The sequence below is a fragment of the Rattus rattus genome, chromosome 3 (genome assembly GCF_011064425.1).
Source record: "Rattus rattus isolate New Zealand chromosome 3, Rrattus_CSIRO_v1, whole genome shotgun sequence".
NCBI lineage: Eukaryota > Metazoa > Chordata > Mammalia > Rodentia > Muridae > Rattus > Rattus rattus.
Window position 1 is genome coordinate 62,478,049 of NC_046156.1, and position 27,951 is coordinate 62,505,999.

A 27,951-nucleotide genomic window follows, 5' to 3' on the forward strand; every position below is an offset into this window, starting at 1 on the left:
AAGGCTGGGGGAGGGGAAGGGAATGATCTCCAGCTAACGCCACGGAAATGCTAGCTGTATCGAAGATTCCTCTTCAAACCTAAATATATTACAATAAATATTTACCGAACAAATAAAGGAGAGAACTATTCAGAGGCCAGCAAGGTAAGCTAAGCCAATCTTCTTTTTAACATACCTCAGCGGTTAACATTAGGAGCCAGCTTTAATGTTACCTGCCTCAGTCTGCAGGCAAAAGCACCCCAGAGTCTTTTCGGTGTAGTGGGACCAAAAGCCCTACTTGACAGGCTTTCAAAAAAGGTGGATTTTACAATCTGTGGTTGAGTCCCTTTCTGCTTATAGAGGTTATTCTGATGCGTATAAATTTACAGCACTAGGTTCCCAAGTCATTCATTCTACACGTATTTTATTAAGAGCCAAGAGTGCTGACCTCTGTTATAGGCGTTTGAGATGAAGCGTACAAAACAAAAGAAAATGAAGCTCTCGGCTTTGGCCGAGCTTTTCATAGGGAGACAAAACGATGAAAATGATTTTTAGGATGATGTAAATTAGGTGATTTCATATTACAAAGAAAAAAGGGTGCAAATGATTGTGGAGGCCAGGAGCCCGAGGATGAGAATCCAGGACTGGGGTTCTGGTTCAGATTGCTGATAAGGCAGGCGAGCAGAGATGCAGGACGTGCTGACGTCCGGAGAAGAAATTTTCTGCGGAAAGCGACAGAACAGTATTCCGGCTTATGCGGAGGCAGATGAAGGGTAGAAAGGGCTGTGAACCGAGATTTGCTCTGAGAAGAGCACTCGGTAGGCATTTCCCACAGAACCCAGGGGATGCTCTGGTGCTAAGCTACCAGGGTCCGCAAAGCCCCGACGCCCCCAAAATGGCCTCTTAGGTCCCCCCCGTGCCCCGCCCCCGCCCGCCAGCCCACGTGACCCCACCGCCCCTCCCGTCCACCGGGCTGGGGACCCCGGTTCTGGGTTCCCGCGGTGTCTGCTCCGCCCCTTGCGGGAAGCTGACCAATAGAAGGAGGGGTGAGGCGGGGCGGGAGGTGACGGCCAATGGGGCGGAGCTCCTGAGGAGTAACAGGTTGGTGGGCGGGGGAGAGGAGGGAGCTCAGAGCTCCGAGGGGCTGGGCTGCAGCGGCGCGTGCAGCTCGGGCGGACAGAGCGCGAGCCCCTGCGGGGTGTGCGAGCCCGGGAGCACCGATCTAGACCCGGGTGAGTGAGTCTGCCGCGAGCGAGGTCACCTGCGATGCGGGTGAGCCCTCAGGAGTATGCCTGAGGGGCGGAGTGGAGGCATCAAATGCCCTCCTCCTGGGCACAGGTGCTGAGTTTAGGAGGAAGGGCGGTCAGAGTGCGGTGGCAGAACTACGGGCTGACCCCTACTCCACAGTGCCAGAAACGAGTGGCTGGGAAGGTGCCAGGTGTGAGGCACCTGAGGGTAAGGTTATTCCCAGGGCATGCATGCATTTCAGCGCTACAATCTCTGGAGGTCAGGCGCCAGCCCTTGGGGCAGAATTTCTCTTGGAGACCAGCATGGGGGCGGGGGAGGGTTCATTCTATTGGAGCAAATGGAAGTGCCGCCAGAGGTTCAGATACTAAAGTGATGATACCCGCATGTGCTTGATTTGGGGGGTAACTACCCCCACCCCCTGTCAGACCTTACTGGTCTCTGACACTCTCCTTCTGGCTTTGGAAATGCTCTGAAATGTGGGATCATTCGCTGACCATTTGCCTACAGGTTAAAGCAGTTGCCAGTAAGACACTTAGGTCAGAATACGAGGGCACCAGTCTCTTTCCTAGGTGTGAGATTATTTAAGGCTGTTTCTTTCTTTGCTTTCATGCCAGGGAAAAATTTTTCCTTTTTCCTCTAGAAAGAACTGCGTGTAATCTTCAAGAGAGGGGAATGGAGAAGCATAAATCCCTGAACCCACAAAATAGCTGAAAATGTTTGCTTTCTCGGGGATGTGAAACGAGGATTGATACTGGGTTTCACATAGCCTATGCTAGCCTTGAACTTACCATATAGCTGAGGCTGGCCTTGAACTGGTGGTCTGCTTCAGCTCCCAGGGCCAGGATTACAGGTTTATGTCACCACACCCATCTAGAAATAGTCTTCTTTCTTGAGGCTGATGTAAAATCTTTCATATATATATATATATATATATATATATATATATATTTTCTTCTCCTCCTTCTCCTCCTTCTCCTCTTTCTCCTCCTCCTCCTCCTCCTCCTCCTCCTCCTCCTCCTCCTCTTCCTTCTCTAGATTGGGGGACACTGGTGAGATCTGGGAGTGCAGCTAATTTCCTTGCCGCTTCACAGAATCCTGATTCCCTGAAACCCTAGTAGGCATCCCTGATTCATGATCTTTGGCAGACTAGTACTAGTGATACAGAAACATAGGCAGAACTCCCTAGGAGACCAAAAGACTAGGGGAATTACACCTCCACATTCCTAGGCCACATAAGAGGTATATATTGGGCACCAGACAACTTCTGAGGTGAATTTCCTTGCCTTAGGCAGCAGTGGAAGCAGAGTCAACCTTAGCTTGGCCCCTTTGATGCTCTGTCTGAAGACAGTTGCTATAATTGGGAAATAATTAGCAACCGCTATGTTTGTAGACAAGCTGCCTACATGTTCCTTTCATCCTGAGTATTTGGGAGTATGGGTCTGGCTCTGGGGCCTGCCGATTCAGAGATTTGCCTGATTCTAAGAGGATTCTGGCTTCCTGTGGTTCCCAGACTGGCTTGCCTGCCCTTACCCTTGTGGGTGAAGAGGGGGTAGGGCTGCTTCTCTTTGTGCCAGGGAGGGGGGAACCAAGGGCCTGGGAGTTGACAGAGGTAAGTGTAAGACCAGGAATGCTGCTTTGGGAACTTGAGAGGGAGTGGTGGAGGGAGACAAAGTTCCTGTCACACACTGGCTTGTCACCAAGTTCTTTGTGCATCTGTAACTCCTGTCTCCTCCCCACCTTCTGCCTCCTCCTCCTCCAGAACCTGGGCCTTGGCCTATCGGCTGGACAGAGCTTCCACTCTTGGTCTTGTCCCTCTGCCTTTAGTGGGGACCTGCAAGGTTCCAGTGTAGCCTTCCGGGCCCTCCCTTCTCTTTGCCTCTCAAACCAGTCCAGCCAGTTTGTAAGGGCCCAGTTCTTCATTGTGTTTTACCCCCACTGGCCAAGCAGCTCTAGTTGGCTCTCAGGTTTCTGCTTTTCCAGTGAATATGGTCTGGAGTCCACTTGGGAGTTCTGTTTGTGCCTACAAGGAGCCTTCTTATCAAATGATAAGGTCCCTGAGCGTTCCATTCTTATTTTCACCATTTACTTGCTTTCTTGTTTCCACTGAGATGGTTCTAATTGCCGTTCGTTGTTGTTTGTTTTAGTTTGTCCACTTTGTAAATGTTCCGGTTATTCAATATCTGCACATTGCCTGGCCCTGTGTCTATCAGCCCTTCCTCCATACACCCGAAACACCCCATCCCCCACCCTCACTCACTTCCTGCCAGAAGTCCAGGGACCCTGTCACTCCTAGTTGGAAGCCAGATGCGTATGGCTGGGCCAGAGGTGATGGAATTGGGGCAGGGCAGGCTAATGAGTAACTCAGGAAGAAGTGGCTGTCTGGTACAGGTGTAGTGTGCCTTCTCCCTGTGCTCAGGCAGAAAGGGCAGAGGCAGACAGATGGCGCTGAATTAACTTCTGTCCTGGTCTTTTCCCAGAGTACAGTTGGTGAGAAATGCCCTGGGCATGTGCCAGGGAGGGAAAAGAGGGTCAGGCATCTGGTGAGAGTCCAGGCCCGGACTTCGTGTTGGTCTTGATCATTGTTTACCTGCCTAGGGCTTATGCAAGTTCTTGGAGCTGCCCTGCTCCCGTGGCCCCACCCCACTGTCCTCTGTAACTGAAGGCGGGTAGGTTTCGGGTTTTCCGTGTTGAATCATTTAGAGCTCTGTTTTCTGACCCACCCTAAAGATCTCTCAGTTCTGGCCTCTGACCCATAGGTCGAGGATCTGATAGTGCTTGAAGTCAGAGGAAGGGGGTCTTCAGAACCTAGGGGATCATGGAGAGCACTCCTGCATTGTCTGGACCTCTGGCCCAAGGGGTTGGGCACTTTGCTGTGCCTCCACTGGAGTTCCTTGACCTGAGCTGGAAGATCTGCAGATATCCCTGACAGGGCAGAACTTTATCATGAATAAATCATGTGATTCTCGAGAGCTGGCAGTTTAGGCACACCTGATTGTAAGATCAGGACTGCATAGGGCAGCGAGTCCAGGAAGGCGCCTCATTCCTAAGGCACAAAGAACTCTGTGAGGCAGCCACGGGCATCTCTCTGCTGCCGGGAGAGCCTGCCTCGGTTTGGGATACAGCCTTCCAAAAGTATTCATTTGTATGCTTCCGTGTTCCAGGCCGAGGACAGCTGAGCGACTTTGTCCTGTAGGACTTTATTGTCTAGTGGAGGAGACAGCAAACACTCTCTTAGGTAAATGTGTGGAGGTAAACTGAGGTAGCCCTGCTGGGAGTATGAATACATGACGGAAGCTTTGTAAGAAACTATCTGCTTTTCCCAGTGAGACAAACACAATGGCGCCTCTTTCTTCTATTTCTCTTTCTATTTCTCTTTCTTTCAGATCTCTACCGAAGCTTGGGTGCGCTTTCACACATACACGGCTTTCTATTTTCCTCTGAAGCCCTTTCCCTTTCTGCTCTGCAGCTGCGTTTCTGCCATGTGGTTGGATGCTGACCCCCACCACTAAACCTGCAAACTTTTCTTAAATCAAGGCTTTCCCCTTTTTGCTTCTGGCAACTTCTTTCCATTTCCTGCCTCCTGGCAACTGCTGAGATTGACAGTTTGTCTGCCCTATTGTTTCTCTCTCAAACTCTAATAAAATTGTATCGAAGCTTCCTTCTCAGTCCCATTTATAAATTCTTATATTAATGAAATTTAAGACCCCAAAGGGGGAACTTCGATTTCCTCAGCAGCAGTCCCTAGCTACTTAGTGAGTTCAAGACCAACCTGGGCTACATAGACCTTTGTCTCAAAAAAAGAAAAAAATTAAATGTTATAAAATTGTTGCATGTGAAGATGAAGGCAAACAGTCTGTTTATTACCCCCCTCTTTATAATTTCTTTTTATTATTTATGTGCTTTTTTTTTTTTGCCTGCTTCTCTGTCAGATGCCGTGGAACTGGAGTTACAGACAGCTGTGAGCTGCCATGTAGGTGCTGGGAATTGAACTTAGGTCCTCTGGAAGGGCAGCCAGTGCTCTTCACCACCGAGCCATTGCTTCAGTCTTTATTACTTATTTTATTGAGACAAAAATCTTGCTATGCAACTGATCTTGATCTCACGGCAATCCTCCTGCCTCAGCCTTACAAGTGCTAGGATTATATGTACTTGCTTTCCCAAGTAAGATCCTCACTCTAGTGCAGTGGTTCTCAACCTTTCTAATGCTGTGACCCTTTAATACAGTTCTTCAGGATGTGGTGACCCTCCAATCATAAAGTTATTTTCATTGCTATTTCATAACTGTAATTTCGCTACTGGTATGAGTTGTGATGTAAATATCTGTGCTTTCCAGTGGTCTCAGGAGACCCCTAGGAAAGCGTCATCAACTCCCAAAGGGTGGAGAACCCAGAGTGGTTGAGAACCACTGCTCTCAACCTCTGGGCTCTGCCTTCACACACTTAATTCTGTGTTAGAAGTTTGTGTGGGCTGTGCCCTGAGGAGGTGCCTGCTTTCAGTCTCATGACCCCAAGTATTACTCATTCTCAATGAAGGGGTTCTCCCTGCCCATCCCTTTTTCCAGTTGGGAAGGGCTAGGGATGCTAAGAATGCCCTCAGTGTCCATTTCTCCCCGAAACCCTTTCTCACCTGGACTCTGCCCCTCCTGCCCCTCCTCCCTTCTGCTGCCCAGTTTCTTGGCTTCCTAGAGCTTCTACTATCTCTGAGAGGAACCTTGCCAAGTTTCCTTGGCCAGAACCTCACAGGGAGGTTGAATTGGGTGAGATTCTTTTTCTGTCTGGCACACTTGAGACGACTCCTTCCAGCTTGGTGCTGGGCTCTCCGTTAAAAACTATCAGGAAGAGCAGGGAATCTTAATTTGCTTGGAACAAAACTTCCCTCCCAAGTTCCTGGAGCCAGAGCACACCTGGAACACATTCCATTTGCTGACGCTAAGCGTGAGCAATGTGGACCAGGAAGTTGACCTGAGGAGGGCCTTGGCTCTATCCTGAAGCCTACCTATTCACAAGTCCTTGAACACTCAAACTAGCACGCTCAAATCTGTATTTAAAGGGCTGGAGACGAAGCTCTGTTTGGTAGAGTGCTTGCCTAGCATACATGAAGCCCTGAGCTCCATCCAAAACTCCATAAAACCAGGCCCAATGCTCACCTTTGTAAGACCAGTACTCAAGGAGTGGAAATAGAAGGAACCGAAGTCCAAGGTCATCTTCAGTAGCGTAGGGAGTGTGAGGCCAGCTTTGACCACATATGACTTTATTTTAAAAGAGAAAGAAGGAAGGAAAGTCTTCCCTCCTCTCCTGTTTGCTTGCTTGCTTGCACGCATGCTTGCTTGCTCTCCCCTTCCTCCCTTCCCTTCCCCTCCCCTTCCCCCTCCTTCCCTCTCTCCCTCCCTCCCTCCTTCCTTCTTTCCTTCCTTCCTTCCTCCCTCCCTCCCTCCCTCCCTCCCTCCCTCCCTCTCTTGGTGCTGAGGACTGAATCCCAGATCTCACAGATGCTTTACCACTGAGTCACAGCCCAGCCTGAAGTCCTTTCTCAGCTAGGCAGTACATGTATACGGTACCAAGGTCAAAAGGGTCAAACAGCAACAGGGGAGATCCTGGAGAGTAGAAACCCTAATGTCACTGTCTAGCCCTCAGTACCCTTACTGCAGAGACATCACCGCTGCCAGCTGAAGTATCTTCCCCAGAATGGGATGCCACGTTTTATAATCTATTTATTTTAATAAACTCTACAGTCAGAGGTTTCCGTTTTCAAGGCAGTATAAGAAAGAGATAGGCAGGTTTTGGGGTTCACCTTTACCTGGTGGACCCCATGGCTATTTGTTGTAGGTAAAGATCAGAAATTATCTTCAAAGTCTTAATAAGCCACAATTCTCAGGATTGCATCAAAGGAAATGAATTGTTTTGCGGATGTGGGCTTCAAAGTGTGTTATATTTCATTTTGATTTTTTTTTCTTCCTATGTTTGAGTTCAGACTCGGCCTTGTACACACTAGGCAAGCTGTCTACTAATGAACTATCTTCTTAGCCTTTTCTTTTTTTTTTCCTCCATCTTTATTTTATTTATTTATTTATTTTTTTCCGGAGCCGAGGACTGAACCCAGGGCCTTGCACTTGCTAGGCAAGCGCTCTACCACTGAGCTAAATCCCCAACCCTTTCCTCCATCTTTATTTTATTTTTTTTTTTTTTTTTTTTTTTTTTTTTTCGGAGCTGGGGATCGAACCCAGGGCCTTGCGCTTCCTAGGCAAGCGCTCTACCACTGAGCTAAATCCCCAACCCCCTCCATCTTTATTAAATTGGGTATTTTTTTATTTACATTTCGATTGTTATTCCCTTTCCCGGTTTCCAGGCCAACATCCCCATAACCCCTGCCCCTCCCCTTCTTTATGGGTGTTCCCCTCCCCATCCTTCCCCCATTACCGCCCTCCCCCCAACAATCACGTTTACTGGGGGTTCAGTCTTAGCAGGACCAAGGGCTTCCCCTTCCACTGGTGCTCTTACTAGGATATTCATTGCTACCTATGAGGTTGGAGTCCAGGGTCAGTCCATGTATAGTGTCTGGGTAGTGGCTTAGTCCCTGGACGCTCTGGTCGGTTGGCATTGTTCCTTCTTAGCCTTTTCAAAGTGCGCTATCTGGATCAAGAATATCGGCATCACCCAGGAGAAGCTGCTGAGGAATGCCAATTCTTCTCAGGTCCTTCTCAGGACTAATAAGTCAGAAACTGGGCGTAGACTCCCATACCCTTCATTTCTTCTCCTGCTCAGATAAGATATGAGAACCATTTTCTATGGAAGGAACTGACTAGGCAGCCAGCTCCCTGAAGCTACGTTTCTACTTGAGGCTCTTGAGCTAAAACTTGTTTTCTTCATCTTCTAGGAGCCCTCTTACATGTGGAGCTGGCACTCATGATGGCTGATCCCCGGGGCCCTGTAGACCATGGAGTCCAAATTCGATTTATTACAGAGCCAGAGGGTGCGGCTGAGATAGGCACCCTTCGTCGGAGTGGGCGGCGCCCTGCCAAGGATGCTAGAGCCAGCACCTATGGGGTCGCTGTGCGCGTGCAGGGCATCGCCGGGCAACCCTTTGTGGTTCTCAACAGCGGAGAGAAAGGAGCTGACTCCTTTGGGGTCCAAATCAAAGGGGGCAACAACCGGGGGTCCCCAGGTGCTCTGAGCTCTGATTCAGAGCTCCCCGAGAACCCCTACTCTCAAGTCAAGGGACATCCTGCCACTTCTCAGGGCAGCACATCTGATGAGGAGCCCAGGGACCACTTGAATGGACAACTACTCCGTTCCCAGTCGCAAGCCTCTCTGACAGGGCTTGCTCTTATGAGTCCTAGTAATAGGAGCACCAGCTTGCTGGAACTAGCCCCCCAAAAGACTCCCCCAGTTAACGCCATTGACACTGCTCCCTTGTCGTCAGTGGACTCGCTCATCAACAAGTTCGACGGTCAGAAGGGAAGCCAGGTCCGGGGCCGCACAGGCCGCCGCACAAAGACTCTTCCCCAAGAGCAGCATCGGAAGCGGAGCCAGAGTCTGGACAGCAGGCTCTCACGGGATACACGTGAAGATCGGGAACTCCAGTCAACCAACCACTGGGCTCGTGGAACAAAGTATGACAACCATATGGACGGTTCAAAGACCCTATCCCACAAGCAGAGCCCTTTCAGCAGCTTTAGCCGTTCCCGTCAGACTCAAGACTGGGTGCTTCAGAGTTTTGAGGAGTCACAGGAGAAAGTACAGGATCCGGCCATGGTGCAGGTCAGATGTCATCCCTCCCCATTTCCAACCTACCTGGCTTTTTTATCATGCCACAGACTCCTTTGCTAACTCAGATAAAATAGGAGAGAAATTCTTTGTCTTTTGTTCGTTCTCCATTTTAGCTACTAAATATCCACATACACAACAGACTTCCAAGGGTAAAATTCTAAGGAAAGTGGAAATGAGCATGGAAAGTTAGCCAATCTTCAGTTGTCAGCAAATGCTAATCTGCTAGGCAGGAAGCTATGGAGAGCTCCTTGGATAGTCTTGGTGAAGACTACGCTTTGTCCTTTTTTACTCAGTGGCATAACTAAGTGGGGAGCATCTTTACTTTGAGACAAACACATGTGCATTCTACAGCTCTGTGCATTTATAAACTCTAGTAATCTGTTGGCATTACTGACAAATTACTTGGGACATAGCTCACAGATGGTTATTGAGAAAAGTCTCGTCTGCAGCAATATTGCAGAGATCTACCAGCTTTTGGACATTTTCCTCTGGGCTGTTTCTCAGGCCCGAAGTGTTGTTCCTCATTCTGAGAGGCCTTGTCTCTCAGCTGCCACCCCTGTTCCATTCAAAACACACACACACACACACACACACACACACACACACACACACACACACACACACACACACACACACACACAATATATATATATATATTGTGTGTGTGTGTATATATATATATATATATATTTTTTTTTTTTCTTCTGGCCTAATCTTCCCTCTCTTCCTCTCCTCTTCCTTTTCTTTCTCCTTGTCTTCATTTTTCTCCCCCAGTTCAAATCCACTCCAGACCTTCTCCGAGACCAGCGGGAGGCAGCACCACCAGGCAGTGCGGACCATATGAAGGCCACCATCTATGGCATCCTAAGGGAGGGGTGAGTGGGGTCTACCTGATGGTGGGAGCATACACTTTCCTCCGGTCCCTCTGGCTTCATTTCCCATCTTCCTTGCTTTTCCCTTTTCTCTACTCACCCTTGCTTCTATCCTTTTGTCCTCCAGAAGCGCTGACAGTGAGGCATCTGTGAGGAGGAAAGTTAGTTTGGTGCTGGAGCAGATGCAGCCTCTGGGGGTGAGTGGCCTTCTGTGGGGTCCGAGCAAGGGTCAGAGTCTTGAGGCCTCCTGGGATGGGATTGTGGGCTCACTTTCCACTCCTTATTTCCTAATACCTCTGGCAGATGGTTTCTCCTGCGTCTACTAAGGCCCTGGTAGGGCAGGCTGAACTTACCCGGAAAATGGAGGAGCTTCAGAAAAAGCTGGAAGAAGAGGTGAAGGTGAGGCTGGTGACGAAAGATACAGGAGGATGCCTTTAGCTTGTCCTGGGGATGGATGGAGCTGGCTCCTTTTTGTTTGTTTTGAGACAGGGTCTTACTGAGTGACTATCCCTGACTGGGCTTGAATTCACAGAGTTCTTCTTCACTTTGCTGGGATCAAAGATGTGTGCCACCATACCTAGCTGGACTGGTTCTTCTATGTAGTAGGACAAGTACTATCTGTATTACACGAGACAAGAAGTCAGTGTCCTCATCCCGGCAAGGACTTTGAGTTTCTCTGGATTCAAGATGGGTGGAGCACATTAGAGAGCTAACTACTTCCTTTTCATTTTCCCTAGGAGTCCTTATCTTGGGCTTGCTACTAACTACTTATATAAAGCCTGAGAAACTTGCTTTCTTTTGTTCTCTAGTCTAGTGGTCTAGTCAGTTCATAGAATGCTCACCTCACATGCGTCAAGCTCAGGGTTCAGTCCCTAGTACCAAATGCAACCAATTGTGGTGGTACTTGCCTGTACCAGCACTGAGGAAGTAGAGACAGGAAGATCAGGAATTCAAGGTCATCTCTGTCTATTTATCAGGCTTGAGGACAGACTGAGTTACATGAAACCATATCTCAAAAAAATTACTTATATTCTATGTGTCTCAAGTCTTTTTCTCATAACCATGATAGCAATAATAGTGGAATTCGTTGAGTGTAATTTTTATGGCAGATACTGTCCTGGGCAATACATGATCATTTCAGTGGCTGTGCAAAGTATACTAGGACCTCCTTCTCTAATGAGAAATCTGAAGATCGGAAGAGAGGCTGAGGGAATTGCTGTGGCAGTAAGTTGCAGAGATGGAATGAAAAGACACGGCCATTCTTCCTCTAAAACTTACACCTTTTAATTTTTACTTTTGTTTTTGGAGTTAGGAAGGCAGGATCTCAGAAGGACTGACCCTGAACTCACTATGTTAGCCAAGAATGACCTTGTAATCTTCTTGCCCCTACCTTCTGAATTTTGAATTACAGATGTCCATGACAATGCCCGGTTTATGCAGTGCTGGGGATGGAACCCAGGCAAGCACCCCACCATCTAGCCACACCCTTAGCCCCACACCCCTTATAAATGCTTCTTCCACCTCTCACAGTGTTGCCCTGTACATAGTTGGAGTTCAGCTTGTGTTGGTTTGCAGTTCTCTTGTTAAGGAGAAAGCAATACAAGGTTAATGGTTAAGTGGAGTCAACTAAGAACTAATCTTAGTTGAGTTCTTCAAGTATTCCAATCCTGTTTCCTTCTCAGTAAGTAAAGATAATAATATACTCTCTATTTATTTGTTGCAAAAGAGATTACTCCAAAATGTAACATCTTTTTTTTTTTTTTTTTTTATTGTATGTTTGTGAGCACATTTTTTTTTTTTTTTTGGACTTTCACAAATTTTGGTTTTTTTGTTTTAGGTTTTATATCATCCACTCTGCATCACCAGTTAACAAAGAATTTTTCTCCTTTTTCTTAGACATCATTTTCACTCATATCAAAAAGAAATTTCAACTTTTCAAGCCCTTATTTTCAATTACTTATAGGGCAACTTTTTTTTTTTTTTTTTTTATTAACTTGAATATTTCTTATATACATTTCGAGTGTTATTCCTTTCCGGTTTCGGCAAACATCCCCTCACCCTCCCCTTCCTTATGGGTGTTCCCTCCCCACCCTCCCCCCATTGCCGCCCTCCCCCACAGTCTAGTTCACTGGGGGTTCAGTCTTAGCAGGACCCAGGGCTTCCCCTTCCACTGGTGCTCTTACTAGGATATTCATTGCTACCTATGAGGTCAGAGTCCAGGGTCAGTCCATGTATAGTCTTTAGGTAGTGGCTTAGTCCCTGGAAGCTCTGGTTGCTTGGCACAAAATGTAACATCTTAAAACAACATTTCTCAATGTCTGCTATGAAGAATCAGGGATCAGCCTAGCTGAGTAATTTCAACTCATGGTTGCTATTACTAGGACATTTAGGGGACTTAAGGAGGTTTGGTAGATTGATTGAGTGATTGACAAGGTTTCAACTCTGTAGCCTAAACTGCCAAACTGGCCTGGAATTCACTCTGTAGCCAGGCTAGCCTTGAGTTCACAGTGATTTTCCTGCTTCTGTCCCCCCAAGGACAGGATGACAGTCTTGTGCTACTGTGCAGAGCTATACTAGATCTTTCTACAAGCTTTTCCTGTTCTCCATCTCTCTTCCAGAATCGGCAAAAGCTAGAACCATCCAGGACTGGGCTAGAGAGGCAGCTGGAGGAGAAGGCTGAAGAGTGCCACCGACTGCAGGAGCTGCTGGAGAAGAGAAAGGGGGAGGTCCAGCAGAGTGCCAATGAGTGAGTGTGCAGATGGGTCATGTGACATGTGGGCCATGTGGGTTGTCAGGGCCTGGGCCTAGAGGTGGATCCTCCCAGAGTTGAGAGAAGCAGAGGGGAAATCTTCAGAAGCTAAAGGAGCGGGGATTGTTTTCTCTTTCCCTTTCTGTGGTAATGGTGATAGTGCACGATCTGGAGACAGGTTACCTGAGAATGCTGGTCAAGGTTCTTAGTTTGTAAAATGGCCCAAAAGCTATCTCACAGGGTTATCGTGAGGATATTTACTCACTGGTACAGCAGGTGTCTTCTGTCTGTGAGTGATGTTGTTTATGGGACAGGCTGTGACGAGGTCCGTCAGTGAACCTTACAGGTAGGGCTCTCCACTCTAGAATCTTAGCTCCTGGGGATAGGGAACAGCCAGTGAGGAAGTGTAGTGTGTGAGTGACTGTAACACTTGAGAAGGTGGTGAGGATGGCAGACTAAGATAGAGCAGGAGGGGCTCATGCAAAGACAGCTCCAAGTATTGATTGAAGTTGGGTGTAAAAGTTCGTTTAAGGCTTAGAGCTGGCACGGCTGGTAGAGGCGCTTACCACAGAGCTGGAGGACCCGAGTTCAGTCCCTGGGACACACAAGTGGGAGGGAGAGAACTGACTCCTGCAAGTTGTCCTCTGACTGTCACACTCTCATACATATATTCAAAGTAAACAAATAAAATAAAGGAAATAAAATAAAGAAAAAAATTTGAATAGGGACATGGTGTAGTTCATTGGGGAAGTGTTGGCCAGTTTGGCAAGGCCCTTCTATCTCTAACACTGCAAAACAAAATATGCAAAGAATAGATATTTGAAGGAATTTTAAATAAGTCAATGTGTGGCAGACGTGTAACTGCCTAACATAGTATCCAGTAATGCTATCATCTATTGTCAGGCTTCAGAACATGAAGCTCCTGCTGGACCAGGAAGAAGGACTACGACATGGACTGGAGACCCAGGTGAAGGAGCTACAGCTCAAGCTGAAACATAGCCAGAATCTTGATCCCGGAAAGGAGAGTCTCCTGAAGGTAGGACAAGAGGTGTAGGGTGTAGATTCTCGGTTCCCTCAGCATCTTCAGGCCTGCTCATCCACTGTTTGCTTCAAGTATGAAAAGCTTGTAGGTTTTCTCTAGGGCTTTTCTGTGTGCCTTCAGGCAGACTCAGAGGCAGTGTGAGGCAGGAGGCCAGAATGAAAGTTTTCCTTTATTCTACGGGCAGCTTAGAGGGCATGAAGCACTTAATACCAGACTAATACAAAGTATGAATACATTTTCTTTTTGGAGGTGGGACTTGGCTAAGTTGTCCATTCTGGCTTCCAACCTGTGATCCTTCTGTCTCAGCCTTCTAATTATTAGAGTTAGACGCATATGCTTCCCTGCCAAGCTCTCAATAAATATTTTTTGGCTAAATGGGTGAGCTATTTAATAGACTGAATGAGTCCTAATATGACCATATTGCTTTCACCTTCCTATCCCCCAGGACTTGTTAGAGACCCGGGAACTTCTGGAAGAGCTCGTAGAGGGTAAACAACGAGTAGAGGAGCAGCTTCGGCTGAGGGAACGGGAGCTGACAGCCCTTAAGGGGGCCCTGAAAGAGGAGGTGGCCTCCCATGACCAGGAGGTGGAACATGTCCGGCTGCAATACCAGCGAGACACAGAGCAGCTTCGCCGGAGCATGCAAGATGCAACCCAGGCATGTGACAGGAACTGGAGCTGGAGAAGGAAGATGCCGCCAGGGAGTGGGGCTGCCTTATTAGTGTATTTTTGAACTTTTCATAGTTGCAACTAAGAGTCTTCTTTAAAGGATATGTGAGATGTAGTGAGAAGCCTTGGTTAGGAAACCTACAGGGCAGGGAGATGCATTACAGGCCTTGAGTGTGGTCAAACTCCATAGGAATATAATGGAGGGAGCCTTGTTACAGAGGGCAGAGAGGCGGGCTGCAGCTTCTGAGCATTGTACTTCTTCTGCCTCAAAAGTGAGCTTTCCCCTCAGCCTCCTGGTGCTCATTTTTCTCTTTCCCTAGGACCATGCTGCATTGGAGGCTGAGAGGCAGAAGATGTCTTCCCTTGTGAGGGAGCTGCAGAAAGAGCTAGAGGAGACCTCAGAGGAGACAGGACATTGGCAGAACATGTTCCAGAAAAACAAGGAGGAGCTGAGAGCTGCCAAGCAGGAGTAAGACCCTCCTGCCTTTTGCAGGGGCATTTAACCTGACTCTTGGACCCTCTAGTACCCCCACCGCTGCCTTCTCTCCCGCTTTTATTTCCTAAGCTGGTTGTTCTCCTTGAGTTAGTGTCTATGGCAGTGGCCTCCAGAGGGCTGGTTTCCACTGTCTGGTGAATCTCCCCTATGTGTGACGTTTGACCTTGACCTTTTATCCTTTGTTTAAAACTTTGCTGAACTCAGACTGCTGCAGCTGCGGATGGAGAAGGAGGAGATAGAAGAGGAACTTGGGGAGAAGATGGAGATCTTACAGAGGGACTTAGAGCAGGCCCGAGCCAGTACAAGAGATACTCAGCAGGTTGAGGAGCTCAAAAAGGTACTTGGCACTTGGTGTAGAATGGCAGGTTGGAATGATCTCCTGCCTCACTTGAGACACTTCTGCCCATGATAGTGGGACTGTCTCCATGAGTGTGACTTTCAAGCGTTATCCTAGCAGCTCAGTTTTGGCTTTACAGCTGTGCAGGGCCAGTCTCCTTGTTGGTTATAGAGTTTTCTAATGGGAAAACAAACAAACAAACAAACAAACAAACAAACAAACGGCTGTCAGCAGCCAGTTTGTGGTATAGACAAAAGCTGCTGCTGACTACCTCCTAGACGACATCCTAGGAAGCTGAATACAGATGGATTTGTAAAACTCCAGGGTCATTTTTACAGGCTCAGAACCTTAATTTGGTCAGCACTGCAAAACCTGCTCTTTCAAGGGGAAATTCATTAACTATGTGATAAAACAAATATTTTTTTTTAAGAATGCCTGTTTATTAATTTACATTGAGAAATATAATCCCTGAACTGGGATGTTGGTATCTGCTTGGCTAGCTGACCTACTTGTGGAAACCAAGTTGTAATCCGAAGGCTATTTGGAAAGCACACAGTCTGGACATGGTGCTCAAGGAGCACAGCGTATGATGTGCACCTACTCAGTATCCCAAGCCACAGTTTTGCTGGTTGGTGATACAACACTCCAAGATTCCTACTTCTTTTTTTTTTTTTCTAAAGTCAATCCTTTTTAATCATTCATGGATGATAGTTCATAAAAGAGTCATGAGGAAGTCATAGAAATTAAAATAAACTCAGTTTCATATTCTTGGTGTTGTAGTTTATGAAGGATAAAAACATGGTTAATAGGCCAGGTATGGTGGTGCATGCCTTTAATCTTAGTATTTGGGAGGAAGAAGCAGGTGAAGCTCTGTGAGTTCAAGGCCAGCCTGGTCTACATAGTGAGTTCCAGGATAGGCAGGGCTCTATAGAGAGACTGTGTCTCAACCCCACTTCCCAGAAAAAAGAACCCCTTCACAAAAAACCCCAACCCAAACCAAATCAAAAAAGAGCACAGCTAATTGTTTTTGGGTAACATATGAATAACTATGTTGTTGTGAAGTTAGGAATACAATGAAGGGTCTGAAGTCTATTAATATATTAGCTGACATGGCCAACTTGACACAACCCTCCAGATAAGCTCATAAATCCTTATGCCTCACATAGGAGGTATATTTTATCAAGTATTTAAACAACATAGAGAAGGCTGGAAAGATGGCTCACTGACTGCTCTTCCAGAGGTCCTGCGTTCACTTCCCAGCAACCACATGGTGGCTCACAACCATCTGTAATGAGATCTGATGCCCTCTTCTGGTGTGTCTGAAGACAGAGACAGTGTACTTATATATAATAAATGAATAAATAAAGTTAAAAAAAAAAATAATCAGGGGTTGGGGATTTAGCTCAGTGGGAGAGTGCCCGCCAAGCAAGCGCAAGGCCCTGGGTTCGGACCCCAGCAAAAAAAAAAAAAAAAAAAAAAAAAAAAAAAAAACCAAGTAAACAACATAGAGATTAGGGAAGCAGACTAAGGAAGACCGACACAGAAGAGACCGCGGCCAGCGGCCCTGGTTCTTTGTGAGGAGATTTGTTAGTGTCTACATTTTAGTCACTGAATGCTCCCTGCCTGGCTCTTTAGTCTTCTGTCTTATTGGCTATTTCTAAATCTCAAAAGTGCTATTAACTATTTATAGTTCTATAACTAAGAGATTTAACTACCCTTTAAAAAGAAATTTAAGATGTATTAGTATTTATTGTATCATAATTTTGTGTTTTGATATTATTTTATTTATTTATTTATTTTTTGGCAGTCAGTCTTGTTTTATAAAATTCTATACTATAAAATTTCTCTTTATTTTTAGTTTTTTTGAGACAAGGACTCAGTACATAGACCAGGCTGGCTTTGAACTCACAAAGATCTGCTTGCCTCTGTTTCCTGAATGCTGGGATTAGTGCACACCACATTTGGTCTAAAATTTCTCCCTTTAAAGTTGGTGGGTTTTAGAATATTCATTGTGCTGTGAAACCATCACCATTCTCTAGTTACAGGATGTTTTAATAACCCCAGAAAGCGAGCACCCCATGTCCATGGGCGGTCCTTCCCTATGTGTTCTGACAACTTTGTCTCTCCAGATTTGCATAAGCTGAATATTTCATATAATTGTAGTTCTATAATATGACCTTTTATTTCTGGATATTTTTCATCCGGTATAATCAAGATTCAACTATGTGTAACAAGTATCTTTAGTTTTTTTTTTTTTTGTTTATTTATGTATTCTTCAGTTTTTTGAGATAGGGTCTTTTGTAGGGCTTGCCTGGAACTTGCTATGTAGCTGAGGATGCCGTGAAGACCTGATCCTCCTGCCTCTGCCTTCTTGTGTTGGATTATAGGTGTGTACTATCACACCTGGCTCCATCCAGCTTTATGGATATATGATGTTCTGTTCATCATTAGTGTATTTTGTTCATTTTCCGATGTAAGGACATGTGGGTTGCTTCTGGGTTTGATATACAGTGACTGATCTTGCTATGAGCATTTATAAACGAGTTTTTGTGAGGACTGTGACTTTTCTTAGGCATATTGCTTTAGAATAGGATGGCCTTGTCACATGGTTAGTCTGTTCAGCTTTTCTGAGTCTGCCCAGTTGCTCTCTAAAGCAAACTTTATCATTCATATTTCTTTCCACATGTAAAGTCTTATTTTCCCTGCTTTCCAGAACACTCATTATAGTTGAGTCTCGCCACTGTTTTCTTTCCTCTCTAGGAGCTTCAACGCACCCAGGGGGAGCTTAAAGAGCTTCAGGCAGAGCAGCAGAGTCAGGAGGTGGCTGGGCGACACCTGAACCAGGTGTTAGAGAAGCAGCTGGCGGTGCTGCGGGCCGAGGCTGATCGAAGCCGAGATCTGGAAGAGCAGAACCTCCAGCTACAAAAGACCCTGCAGCAACTGCAGCAGGACTGTGAAGAGGCTTCCAAGGCAAGGGGAGTGGGCCCAGGGCTCAGGAGGTGGAGGCTGAGGGGTCAGGAGGGCTGAGAAGCCAGAGGTCCTGCAAAGTTAACCTATGCTGGGTATGTACCGAGGAGCTCTGGAGGCTCATGTGTGCGGTGAATAGCAGATTTTGGCAGGGTGGCTGCATAGGTGTAGGGGTAAGGTTATCAGGGAGGTTCCTGGCTAGGACCACCTCTCTATGCCTAGTTCCTGTGAGCTTTTAGTGGGTTCTTGGCTAACCCCTTTTCCTGGATGTAAATGTTTACCCCCTTGAGCCCCACGGTCTGAGCCGATTCTCCCAACTGCCCGCAGGCTAAAGTGGCATCAGAGACAGAGGCCATGGTGCTGGGGCAGCGTCAGGCAACAGTGGAAACCACACTTCGGGAGACCCAAGAGGAAAATGACGAATTTCGAAGGCGCATCCTGGGTCTGGAGCAGCAGCTGAAGGAGGCCCGAGGTCTGGTGGAAGGTGGGGAAGCGGTGGAGGCACGGCTTCGGGACAAAGTGCATCGGCTGGAGGTAACATTCCTGTTCCCCTCCGGACGTGGGGTGGTAGTGGTGGTGGGACTTTCTCAGTCATGTGCCCTCGTGCACTGCGACCCCTCAGTACTCAGCCATAGGTTTAGAATGCCCCCATGCGCCGTGCTCCCATCTCAGTATGCGGCAGCAGTCGGTTTTACTGCCAGTGTGCACTGACTGTCCTTATCCCTCATGTATCTATTTCCCTCCTGGCCTGGACTCAGAGGTCCACATGCGTCAACCTCAAGTTCCAGGACTAGAGATGTGTGTCACCACACCCAACATTACCCTTTCCATCTGCCTGCCTCCAGTGCTTCAGCCTAAGCTTTCCCTTCTCTCAGCCCACCTTCCTCCTCTCCCGCCTCCCAGGTAGAGAAACAGCAGCTGGAAGAGGCTTTGAACGCTGCCCAGGAGGAGGAGGGGAGCCTGGCAGCAGCCAAGCGGGCTCTGGAGATCCGGCTAGAAGAGGCCCAGCGGGGGCTGGCACGCCTCGGGCAGGAGCAGCAAGCACTGAACCGGGCTCTAGAGGAAGAGGGGAAGCAGCGGGAGGCTCTCCGAAAGAGTAAGGCAGAGCTGGAGGAGCAGAAGCGTTTGCTGAACAGGACTGTGGACCGACTCAACAAAGAGGTGAATGTAGGGAGTGTGGACCCTTGGGAAGGGGTGCTAGCCCTGCAGAAGCTAACCCTAGAGGTGGGTCAGGATGTGTAACATTTCTTCCCCTCAGACAGTATTTCTTATAGGCAGGATGAAGGTTTTGTGGGTTGACTTTCTTATCCCTCCACTGGGAGTCCTGTCTCACAACAAGATGGGGCCACTTCAGGCTCCCCCCCTCCTAGGAGTCTCAGCTAGAGTCACCTTCACAGACTCCCCGGAGCCTCCCCTACCCCAGGTTTCTGGCCGTCGTTTTATTTCTCCTTCTGCGAAGCTTCAGCCATCCTTGCTTGGGCCTTCTTGTTATTAGCTTCCTTGGCTCTGTGGAGTGTGGTGTGGGTATCCTGTACTTTATGGCTAATATCCACTTATAAGTGAGTACAGACCATGCGTGTCCTTTTGGGTCTAGGTTACCTCACTCAGGGTGATATTTTCTAGTTCCATCCACTTGCCTGCAAATTTCATGATGACCTTGTTTTGTTTTGTTTTTTTTTTCCTTCGGAGCTGGAGACCGAACCCAGGGCCTTGCGCTTGCTAATCAAGCACTCTACCACTGAGCTAAATCCCCAACCCGATGACCTTGTTTTTAATAGCTGACTAGTACTCCATTGTGTAGATGGACCACATTTTCTTTATCCATTCTTCAGTTGAGGACATCTGGGTTGTTTCCAGTTTCTGGCTATTACGAATAAAGCTGCTATGAACATAGTTGACCAGATGTCCCTGTGGTACAGGGTATATGCCCAGGAGTGGTAGTATGTACTTATGTACTTAACCAGTGAGCCATCTCTTTAGCCCCCCCCCCTTTTTTTTTTTGAGAAAAATCTCAGGTAGCTAAAACAGCTTTCATAGGCACGTGCTACCATGCCAGCCAGGATTGTGATAGGCTACTTATGTGTCAGTGATTTCGTCCTGCGGTCTCCGTTCTCCTAGTCCTAGGCGTTTGCTTTCGAAGTCTAGATGACCTAACATAAGCATCTGCATTAGTAGCTGGGTATGGGATACATGACTTTAATTCCAGACTCGGAAGGCAGAGACAGGTGGATCTCTGAGTTAGAGGCCAAGCCTGGTCTACGGAATAAGTCCAGAGCAGCCACCTCTATTACACAGAGAAACTCTGTCTCAAAGCACAAAACCTACAAAAAAGAACCTGCATTATTAAAGATTTAAATTGTAGGGAGAGCAAGGGAAACAAGGAAGTTGAGTTGCTTTTAGCTGGTAAGGTTCTTCCTCCCAATCTTTTTTTTTTTTTTAAGATTTATTTATTTATTTTTATATGAGTATTACAGATGGTTGTGAGCCACCATGTGGTTGTTGGGACTTGAACTCAGGACCTCTGGAAGAGCAGTCAGTGCTCTTAACCGCTGAGCCATCTCTCCAGCCCTTGCATATTTTTTTTTTCCCTTTCTTTTTTCTTTTTTTCGGAGCTGGGGACCGAACCCAGGGCCTTGCGTTTGCTAGGCAAGTGCTCTACCACTGAGCTAAATCCCCAACCCCTCTCCCAATCTTATTTTAAAAAATAAGGCCAATTACTGGCAATGTCAATTTAGAAAAAAGATACATAATCTTATTTTCTCTGACATAGTAATTGAGGGTTTGTCGTAGTTTAGTTGGCAGATTTTCTGTCTTAGTGTAGTATATCTTATAACTTGAGTTCGCAGAAATGTGGTTATTGAAGGTTTATTTAGTATCAGCCACTTTATAGTATTTTAAATAATTAACATAATCCAGTATCAACTCAGCAATGTAGGTGCTGTTGTTACTCCATTTTATAGATGGGAAAATGAGACCAGAGATGATAAGTAAGGGCTACAGCTACGATGTCCAGACATTTGAATATATACTATTAGCTATACTAGGGATCTAGACCAGGCAAGCTAGAGAGAGCTGCTTGGCAGAGAGGAGGCTCTTGGGAGACTCTTGGAAGCTGGGTCTAGAGAAAGGACAGAACATGTACTACAGAGGTGCAGTGTTGACTGGAACCCTTTTCTCTGCATTTCAGCTGGAGCAGATTGGGGATGACTCCAAGCTTGCTTTGCAGCAGCTCCAGTCCCAGATGGAAGATTACAAGGAGAAGGCCCGGAAGGAAGTAGCTGACGCCCAGCGTCAGGCCAAGGACTGGGCCAGTGAGGCTGAAAAGAATTCAGGGGGCCTGAGCCGGCTTCAGGATGAGGTAGGAACGTAGGCAACAGGAACCTGTCCATGGTTTGAAGGTCTTTGCCTCCTCACTGAACCTATGGCTGGAGTGCCAGGGTCCAGACTCAGGCGGAACCACAGACGAGAGCATTTGTCTCTGGGGCTTTCCACCTCTGCTGCACGTTAGGGTCACCTGGGATGAGTTTTAAATATCTTTTTTGCTTTTTTTTTTCCTATTATTTTGAAATAGGATTTCTTTGTAGCTCTGACTGTCCTGGAACTCCGAGATCTGCATGCCTGCCTCGGGAGTGTTGGGGTTAAAGGCATGCACCGCCACTTTGAGGCTGAGAGTTTTAAAAATCTTACTGCCTAAACATCATCTCATACTACTTAGATCACAATTTGGGACCTAGAATCAGTAGATATTTTTCGTTTGTGTGTGTGTTTGTTTTGAGGGAGGGTCTTACTATAGCTGGCTTTGAACTCAGAGATCTATTTGATCTCTACTTGGCTAAGTGCTGGGAGTTAAGGCATGTACCACCACGCCTGAAAGGATTGGTAGTTTTAAAAACTCTTCAAATAGGCACAGTTATGCCTGCTCCCTATTTAAACTTTCACGTCATTCCCATTTGCGTAGAAAGTTTTAAGACAATAAAGAAAATGAACTAAAAGTGACTCTTCCGGCAGCTGAAGCTGGCAGCTCTAGGCTTTCCCACTAATCTGTAGTCCCAGCCTGGCTCTAACGCGTGTCAGCGGTGAGGTATTTCTCCCCTCCGGCAGAGCACTCCCACCCCCCACATTTCAATTGGGCTGAGCTGTACGTTATCTTCGTGTCCAGCTGCAAAGGCTGCGGCAAGCCCTGCAGACATCCCAGGCTGAACGGGACACAGCAAGGCTGGACAAAGAGCTGCTGGCCCAGCGACTGCAGGGGCTGGAGCAAGAGGCTGAAAACAAGAAACGCTCCCAGGATGACAAGGCTCGACAGCTGAAGAGCCTAGAGGTAAAGACACCGGTTCAGGTTCCGGAGGGACACAGGGCTCTGGTTCTGGCGCAGGTGAGATTTATGTGGGAAGAGGAGCCAGTTTATTCCAAGCCTTTTTCTGTACTAGAGAAGCCACAACTGATGCTTTTGCTAGGTTACAGAGTTTTAGCAACTGTGAACTAAACGTAGATATAAGAAATTTATAGATGTCCTAAAAAATTTGGATTTTTTTTTTTTTTGGTCATTTGCTGCATTTGGACAGTAGTAACACTGACCTTCTAGACCTGAGTTCTGCATGTCAGTAGTTGGCTAGAACTAAGGAGTGGCTTTCCTCAGAGTGAATGGTAGTCAATTTGCTGTACTTGAAAGTGAGACTAATAGCCACAAGGGTATAGTGCACTGTGGGTGTGGCATGTGAGACTCATCTCATCCTCTGCATCACCCTGTGTGGTAGATAGTCTTGTCTCCATTTTACAGATAAGGGAAACTGAGGCACAGAGTAAGTAACTTTGCAGTGGAGTGGGTCCACTACTAGAAAGCAGTAGTTCTCATTTCCAGGCCTAACTTCTGCCCATACCGTGCGTCTTGAGTTTGCTTCACGCTTTGGAATGCCACCTGAGCTCCTCCACCTTGGCCTCCCTCTGCCCGGAAACGTGAATTTCACTTTGAGTTTTTCCATTAAGGAAATCGTTCTCCAAGAAGGAACAGGTTCTAGGGTTTGCCTTCCTGGTCAGCAGAGGGCGCTGGCTCCATGGCGGCTTTGAGCAAGCTGGAGCAAGGACCAGAAGAAGGATTCTGGAATATGCCAGGGAGAAAGGGCTTTGGTCTGAGTTTGGCATTCCAGGGCGCCGAGTTGGGAAGAGAATTGACCTTTTGTTCTTCTACCACAGGAGAAAGTCTCACGGCTGGAAGCAGAGTTAGACGAAGAAAAGAACACTGTGGAACTGTTAACAGATCGGGTGAACCGTGGCCGGGATCAGGTGACTTCTCCTCACCATAACACCCCAGCGCGCTCTCTTTCACAGACAACCTAGCTTTCCTATAATCCTGAACAGTTCTGGCAAGGCAGAGTGTACTTCAGGCTCTCATCTGCTTCTGCTCTGGAACAGGTAGACAGGTTTCCTTAGGTGGAAGGAAGCCAAGAACTGGAGTCTAGAGAGAGTCCTGGAAGCCTAGGCTGCTCTAAACCTAGTGAGGACTGTTTCAATTCAGGAGTGCTGGCTGTGGGATTTCCAGAGCCTTCTTTCAAATAGCCCCTTCCATTTGAATTTCTTCTTTTAACTTGACACTCAATCACTTTTTGTGTTTTGTTGTTATTGTTGTTATTGTTGTTCTTGAGACATGGTCTCTCTACGTAGATCTGACTGGCCCTGGAACATGCTATGTAGACCAGGCTAGCCTCAAACTCAGAGATCTGATTGCCTCTGCCTCCAAGTGCTGGGATTAAAGGTGTGCACCACCATGCCTACCTCTAAACATCACGTTAAGAGTAGTCTACCCCTGTCTCCCCTTCCATAAAACCTCTGTCACTATCATAATGCAGAATGCATTCGATCCAATTTCCAAAGCCCCTCTTCAGAATCCAGAGTTCAAAACCTGTTCAGAGACTCAAAGCAGTCTTTTAATTATAAGTTCCACACCCATGTCTAGAATCCAAGGCTCCTGGTGACATCATCTGGCTCTGTTGTTCTTGGGCAGCCCTTCTCCTCAGGATCTGCTGCCTGCAGCACACATACCCTTTCCTCTCTCAGCAGCTGCCCCCATCTTTCTACTGCCAATGTCCCACGTTCTCAGTACTTTAGACGTCTTGGGGTCTCCAGTGCAACTTAAGCTTCACTTTCACAATTATGCAGTAGCCTTTCAGGGCCCCCTGAAACCTATCTAACTGAGTTTTGGGGATACAATCCATCATAGTGAGGTAGCTTTGACACAGTGGAAATGGCTTCCTCAAGTCTAGTTAGGCCAAGAAACATGGAGAGAGGAGTGCTGGGTTATAGGGTGAGAGTTCTTAGTTACCTGAGAATTTGGGAGACTGGTGGTTCAGAGGGTCCTCCAGGGAACTGCTTCTGTTGACTCACTTTGCTGGTTTAGCCTTTGTCTTTTCCAAGTCTGATTCCCCTCGCCCATCCCTAATAGGTGGATCAACTGAGGACAGAGCTCATGCAGGAGAGATCTGCTCGGCAGGACTTGGAGTGTGACAAAATCTCCTTAGAGAGACAGGTGAAAAGGTGTCTTGGGGATAGAGCAGGGGACCAGTCAGAGGACCGACTGGAGCGTTAACCGTGGAATCTTCCCGTCTCTCACAGAACAAGGATTTGAAGACCCGGTTGGCCAGTTCAGAAGGCTTACAGAAACCCAGTGCTAGTTTCTCTCAGCTTGAGTCCCAGAATCAACTGTTGCAAGAGCGGCTCCAAGCTGAAGAGAGGTGATATGAACCTGTCACTCAGTCCTCTCACCCTCCCCTTCTTCCTCTGAGCTTTTCTTCTCTGGGTCTTTCTCTATCGTCTTACCTCACATCTGGCCAATCTGGCTTCATCTTCAGGGAGTCCCCCTTGGTTCTGATACAGAGTAGAGCTGTGGAAATTCTGGGATGTGAATGGCTTCTGTCTTCTTGGATCTTCCCCATCTACTGGTGAAGCCCCTGACAGAGAAGTCCTTGGAGGCAGTACAGTGCTAAAATGCTCCCTTAGAAATAGCAATGGCCATAGACCTTCCTCCCCTGTCCCCCTCTTAGAGAGAAGACAGTTCTGCAGTCTACCAATCGGAAACTAGAACGGAGGGTTAAGGAGCTTTCTATCCAGATTGATGATGAACGGCAGCATGTCAATGACCAGAAAGACCAGGTGAGGACATGACACACAGTGTTCTCTTAGGCCAGGGCAGGCCATCCTCCCCCATAAGTCTCGACACTTCCATTTTGCTTTGTAAGGACAAAAATTAGTCTGAGAGGTCCAGCTCAAGAGGAGTCATGGCCTCTATACTAAGTGTGCTGGCTTTTCTAAGTACTATATTCATATTAGTTCATCGGAACCTCAAATAACTTTTGTTTTGTTCTTATGTGGGGTGTATATGTGTACGTACGTGAATGAACGTGCACATTTGTACAGAGGCTGGTTTGGAATTTGCCAAATAGGTTAGGGTTGCGTGGCTGGCGAGTGTGCCCTAGAGAGACTGAACTAAGATCCAGTGCTTGCTGGCAAGCATTTTATTGTCTGCACTATCTCCTCAGCTCCCTAACTCTTCTCAGCAGTTCAGGGACTGGAGAATTTACACATACAAGGTCACCTTGGGGAGTTAGGAAGGTGGGAGAGTGTATGGATTGTCTCTTGCCAGAGTCATTGCAGGGAGGTCCCAGCCCTTGGATGCTTTCCTAATGTGCTGTTCGGACTTGGTATCCTGCTTAGCTAACCCTGAGGGTGAAGGCTTTGAAGCGGCAGGTGGATGAAGCGGAAGAGGAAATTGAGCGACTGGACAGCCTGAGGAAGAAGGCACAGCGGGAACTGGAGGAACAGCATGAGGTCAATGAACAGCTCCAAGCCCGGATCAAATCCTTGGAAAAGGACGCCTGGTATGACGTGACAGCCCTTCTCTACCTCCTTCTGCACCACGCTCTTGGGGAGTAGGGGATGGTCCCTCCCAAGCTGGAGAAATATGTAATCCCGTACCCTGCCTAGAAGCCAGTATGGTTAGTCCTTAGTGTCTTAGCTTCTGTCCTTCACTTTGTCTTCTCGATCCCTGAGCAGTAGGAGACCGTGTGAGTAGTGTGAGGTCTTAGAAGAATTTCTTAGATTTATTCATTTATTATATATAAGTACACTGTAGCTGTCTTCAGACGCACCAGAAGAGGGCATCAGATCCCATTACAGATGGTTGTGAGCCACCATGTGGTTGCTGGGATTTGAACTCCGGACCTCTGGAAGAGCAGTCGGAGCTCTTAACCACTGAGCCATCTCTCCAGCCCGAAGAATTTCTTCTTTAGTGTGAAAGTACGATTGTCTTAGTCTGTTCTTTTTCTCTCTGACTCAGGCGAAAAGCTTCCCGGTCAGCTGCTGAGTCAGCCCTCAAACAAGAGGGGCTGAGCTCCGATGAGGAGTTTGACAGCGTCTACGACCCCTCATCCATTGCATCACTGCTTACTGAGAGCAACCTGCAGACTAGCTCATGTTAGCTCATGCTCTAAGGACCACAAACGGGCTTGTGGTCAAGCCTGTCCCAGCCAGCCCTGCTCTGCTTTGCTCTGTCCTGCCTGCCTCAGAGTCTTTTTTATTTTTTTCCCCTATTAGTGACCCAGTTCAGACTTAAGACTGGGAAGGGTCAGAATGATGGTGATGAACATTAGCAATGAGCTGGTGGGTGGACTTGTCCTTTTCACTGGAGGAGTAGGTGTTTAGTCCTGCCGAGTCCTTCCTATAGGACCTCTCTACCATCCCTTACGGTAGGGCCGATGGTCAGCATGTACACTGAGTGGGACTGGGAAGGACAGGAAGGGATGGATATTGCCATGTTTGTAAAGCTTTATTTCTTTAATATTTAATCATACGGCTCAGGGAAATAACTCAATGTTGTTCTGCTCCCTCTCCCTGGATCCCTGCAACCTTTCCCCCTCCCACTCTGGATCAGGGAGGGAACATTATGGATTATGGACATGTAGGCATGGCGCTACCCACTTCTCAGATGCTTCTTTTTGCACAGTCATAGGTCCTAGCATCTCTTGAGTTGCAATATTTTTGTTTTCCCCAAGTCACTGGGTCCAGGGGATCTTTGGTCTTTCTTTTCCATCCCTGCCTTGCTGCTTTACTCTCAGTGCCTTACCAGTGTGCGAGATGGATGAGGAAGCTGCTCTTGCCTTTTATAAACCTGCACATTCATACCTCTCCAAAGACCAGCCTTTCCTCATTGGGGGCCCTCAGCCTGTCCAGACCCCAGTGACTGAGCAGCTACAGGCTGCTCTGCCAACCAGCCCCTGGGAGAAGGGCTTTGATAGGCCTTGGTAAGGTGGTGGGGACTGGTTCTGCTCAGGGTTTCCATCTTCCTCGCCCTCTGTGACTGAGGATGCTGCCATGAGGTGGCTGTACCTGGGAACCATGACGACTGTTCATACAGGTTCTAGAGTCAAACATCTAGTCCCGGTGGCCTCCTTGTGGCTTCTCTGACCAGATGTGCCCAGCTTCTGTGGGAGCCAACAGATCCTTGCTTTTCTCAGGAAGTAGGCCCTGATTCAGAGCTTTGCCTGGGGTTAGAAGCTGACTCTCAGTAGAGAAGGGAAGGGGTAATGGAGAATGTATTCCTCCTTTGGGTTTTGGGGTGTGCCAAGCTCTGGTGGGTGAAGGTAATGGGGATGGTTCACCTCTTATCTTTAAAGTAAGTTTTGTTCTCATCAATGACTTGTAATTTCATGATTTAAAAAAGATATTCTGCAAATCAGATATTTTCTCCCAATCCAGCCTTGGTTTATTTTAAATTAAATATTAAAAATGGCATATCTATATGAAATTCTTGTCCTCATTTTTCTGGCTAATTTGA

General features: G+C 47.3%; 1 protein-coding gene across 1 annotated transcript; it reads left to right on the forward strand.

Moving 5' to 3' along the window:
- The first annotated feature begins 8,100 nt into the window (after window positions 1-8,100).
- Window positions 8,101-27,921, forward strand: Cgn (cingulin). Its single transcript, XM_032897807.1, has 20 exons — window positions 8,101-8,984; window positions 9,768-9,868; window positions 9,993-10,062; window positions 10,169-10,264; window positions 12,484-12,611; window positions 13,518-13,650; window positions 14,102-14,314; window positions 14,646-14,794; window positions 15,026-15,158; window positions 17,919-18,128; window positions 18,453-18,659; window positions 19,029-19,286; window positions 21,313-21,483; window positions 22,285-22,446; window positions 23,319-23,408; window positions 24,565-24,648; window positions 24,735-24,853; window positions 25,163-25,271; window positions 25,833-25,996; window positions 26,455-27,921. The coding sequence occupies exons 1-20, from the start codon at window positions 8,130-8,132 to the stop codon at window positions 26,594-26,596; spliced, it is 3,594 nt and encodes a 1,197-aa protein (XP_032753698.1). The 5' UTR covers window positions 8,101-8,129; the 3' UTR covers window positions 26,597-27,921.
- Window positions 27,922-27,951: the final 30 nt, after the last annotated feature.

What these genes read in the sequence shown, in the direction of transcription:
- Cgn (XM_032897807.1), top strand. Translation starts at nt 8,130, where the DNA reads ATGATGGCTGATCCCCGGGGCCCTGTAGACCATGGAGTCCAAATTCGA. An exon ending in AGGATCCGGCCATGGTGCAG is followed by an intron (nt 8,985 to 9,767) that starts GTCAGATGTCAT and finishes TTTCTCCCCCAG; the next exon opens with TTCAAATCCACTCCAGACCT. An exon ending in CTGAGAGCTGCCAAGCAGGA is followed by an intron (nt 14,795 to 15,025) that starts GTAAGACCCTCC and finishes TGCTGAACTCAG; the next exon opens with ACTGCTGCAGCTGCGGATGG.